A 1,682-nucleotide genomic window follows, 5' to 3' on the forward strand; every position below is an offset into this window, starting at 1 on the left:
CTCCCATCCTACATACACATGTTGAACGCATCAATGCCATCATCAATAAATCCATCCTTGATATACAACAATTCCATCCTGAATCAACCCTATCACCCTCCTTCTCCGTCAAATATGTCTCCTGGCACAATATCTGCTGCTATGGCTCCCACGAATCCTGGATCAACTTCGACAATCTCGATAATCAGCTCGTCACCATCTCCGCACCTAACGCTTTCGGTAAAAGCACCATCTTCAACGTCATCACCATCGCCATCTGGGGAGTTATCGCCTCCGATGAATCCTTGCGCAATATCTCCTCCAGTCTTATCAATGATCACGCCGATACCGCCTCCACCAAGATCGTACTACAACTCAATAATTCCGATTTCCTTCGCATACATCGCTCCTTCGCACGCAAAAACCAACAAGAAACTAAAACACTCAAAAAAACCGCTTGCGATCTCTTCCTATACAAGGCTTATGAATACCACAAGTTCCTCTCTGACCCTAACTATACACCCGTCCCTTATCTCGTACAAAAGAGCTCCTCTAAGGCCGCTAACAAAAAAGACCTTCTCCCCTCCCTCGTTGGCACTCTTAACCAATTCCTACGAACATCCATGATCACACAAACCAATGACTCCAACTTCCTTGACGTTAATCACTCCAAACTCACCGAACTTATCGATTCCGCTGCTGGTCTTGATAAACTCACTTCCATCGAATCACTCCTTAAAAACTGCTCCAATAAATACTCTGATATCCTCACACTCCTTCAATCCAATATCAACTCACTCCTTCATGATATCCCCCCTGAACTCTTACAACCACATGGTGATGGTGATGGTGATCTCGATTCTCACGCTTCCGGACCATCCGCTGAGCTAGCAGCTTCTAACTCGAATATGGCTGCCCTGTCCGTAGAGTTAAAGGAATTACAGAATCAATATGAATCTATCGATATCAATGTTCAACCCATCTTCTCACAGGGACCCTCTCACGTTGATGAATTCCTTGCTATCGATTGGCAACTGAAACTAGACGAATTCAATGCTCAACACCCTCACCTCCTTCATGTAGATTACAACGAACTAAATAAACAAAAAAACAACATCCTCTCACAACTCCTTGGCAGTGATCCTAACCTACTATATAAAGAATATCAGAATAACCCTACGCTGCTTGAAACATATAACTCCTTCGTTCAACCACCCATCAAGCCCTGCGAATGGTCCTTCATCGAAGAAGAGGAAAAATCACTGCCATCCAGCATCCCTCAGCAACCCTCTCATGATCTTGAATCTCTACAGGCATCCCTCAACGATCTTCAACAACAGATCAAGAACCATCATCTCACCAAACCCTCTTATACTCCCCCTAACCCCAACTTCTGGACCCTTGAAATTGACCTCGACACTGTCCAAGCACTCATCCTACAATCCTATGGCAGTCTTGATGACTTCATTGCGCATTGCTCGGTTCTCCCTGTGGTCCATAAACCCACCACCCCACGCCCTGATATCGATGCCATCACCCTCACCAAAGAAGCATTCCTCTCTCGCATTCAAAAACGTCAGGCAAAGATTGATGACTTCAAGGGTCAACTAAGAGACGCTGATGCTCGCTTCAACGAGGTTGATCAACAGCTTACCTCTCTTAACAACACACTTAGAGACCTCAATGCTCATGTCGTCTCCAAT

General features: G+C 45.2%; 1 protein-coding gene across 1 annotated transcript in view; it reads left to right on the forward strand.

Moving 5' to 3' along the window:
* Nucleotides 1–1,210: 1,210 nt before the first annotated feature.
* The window catches only part of GUITHDRAFT_133295 (hypothetical protein), a gene marked incomplete at both ends in the record, with an annotated part of 2,391 nt that continues 1,919 nt past the window's right edge, over nucleotides 1,211–1,682 (forward strand). The window contains 2 exons of the mRNA XM_005839799.1: nucleotides 1,211–1,213; nucleotides 1,293–1,616. Coding sequence (XP_005839856.1) covers nucleotides 1,211–1,213; nucleotides 1,293–1,616 — 327 coding nt within the window. The remainder of the gene's footprint in view (nucleotides 1,214–1,292; nucleotides 1,617–1,682) is intronic.

The sequence above is a fragment of the Guillardia theta genome, assembly GCF_000315625.1.
Source record: "Guillardia theta CCMP2712 unplaced genomic scaffold GUITHscaffold_7, whole genome shotgun sequence".
NCBI lineage: Eukaryota > Cryptophyceae > Pyrenomonadales > Geminigeraceae > Guillardia > Guillardia theta.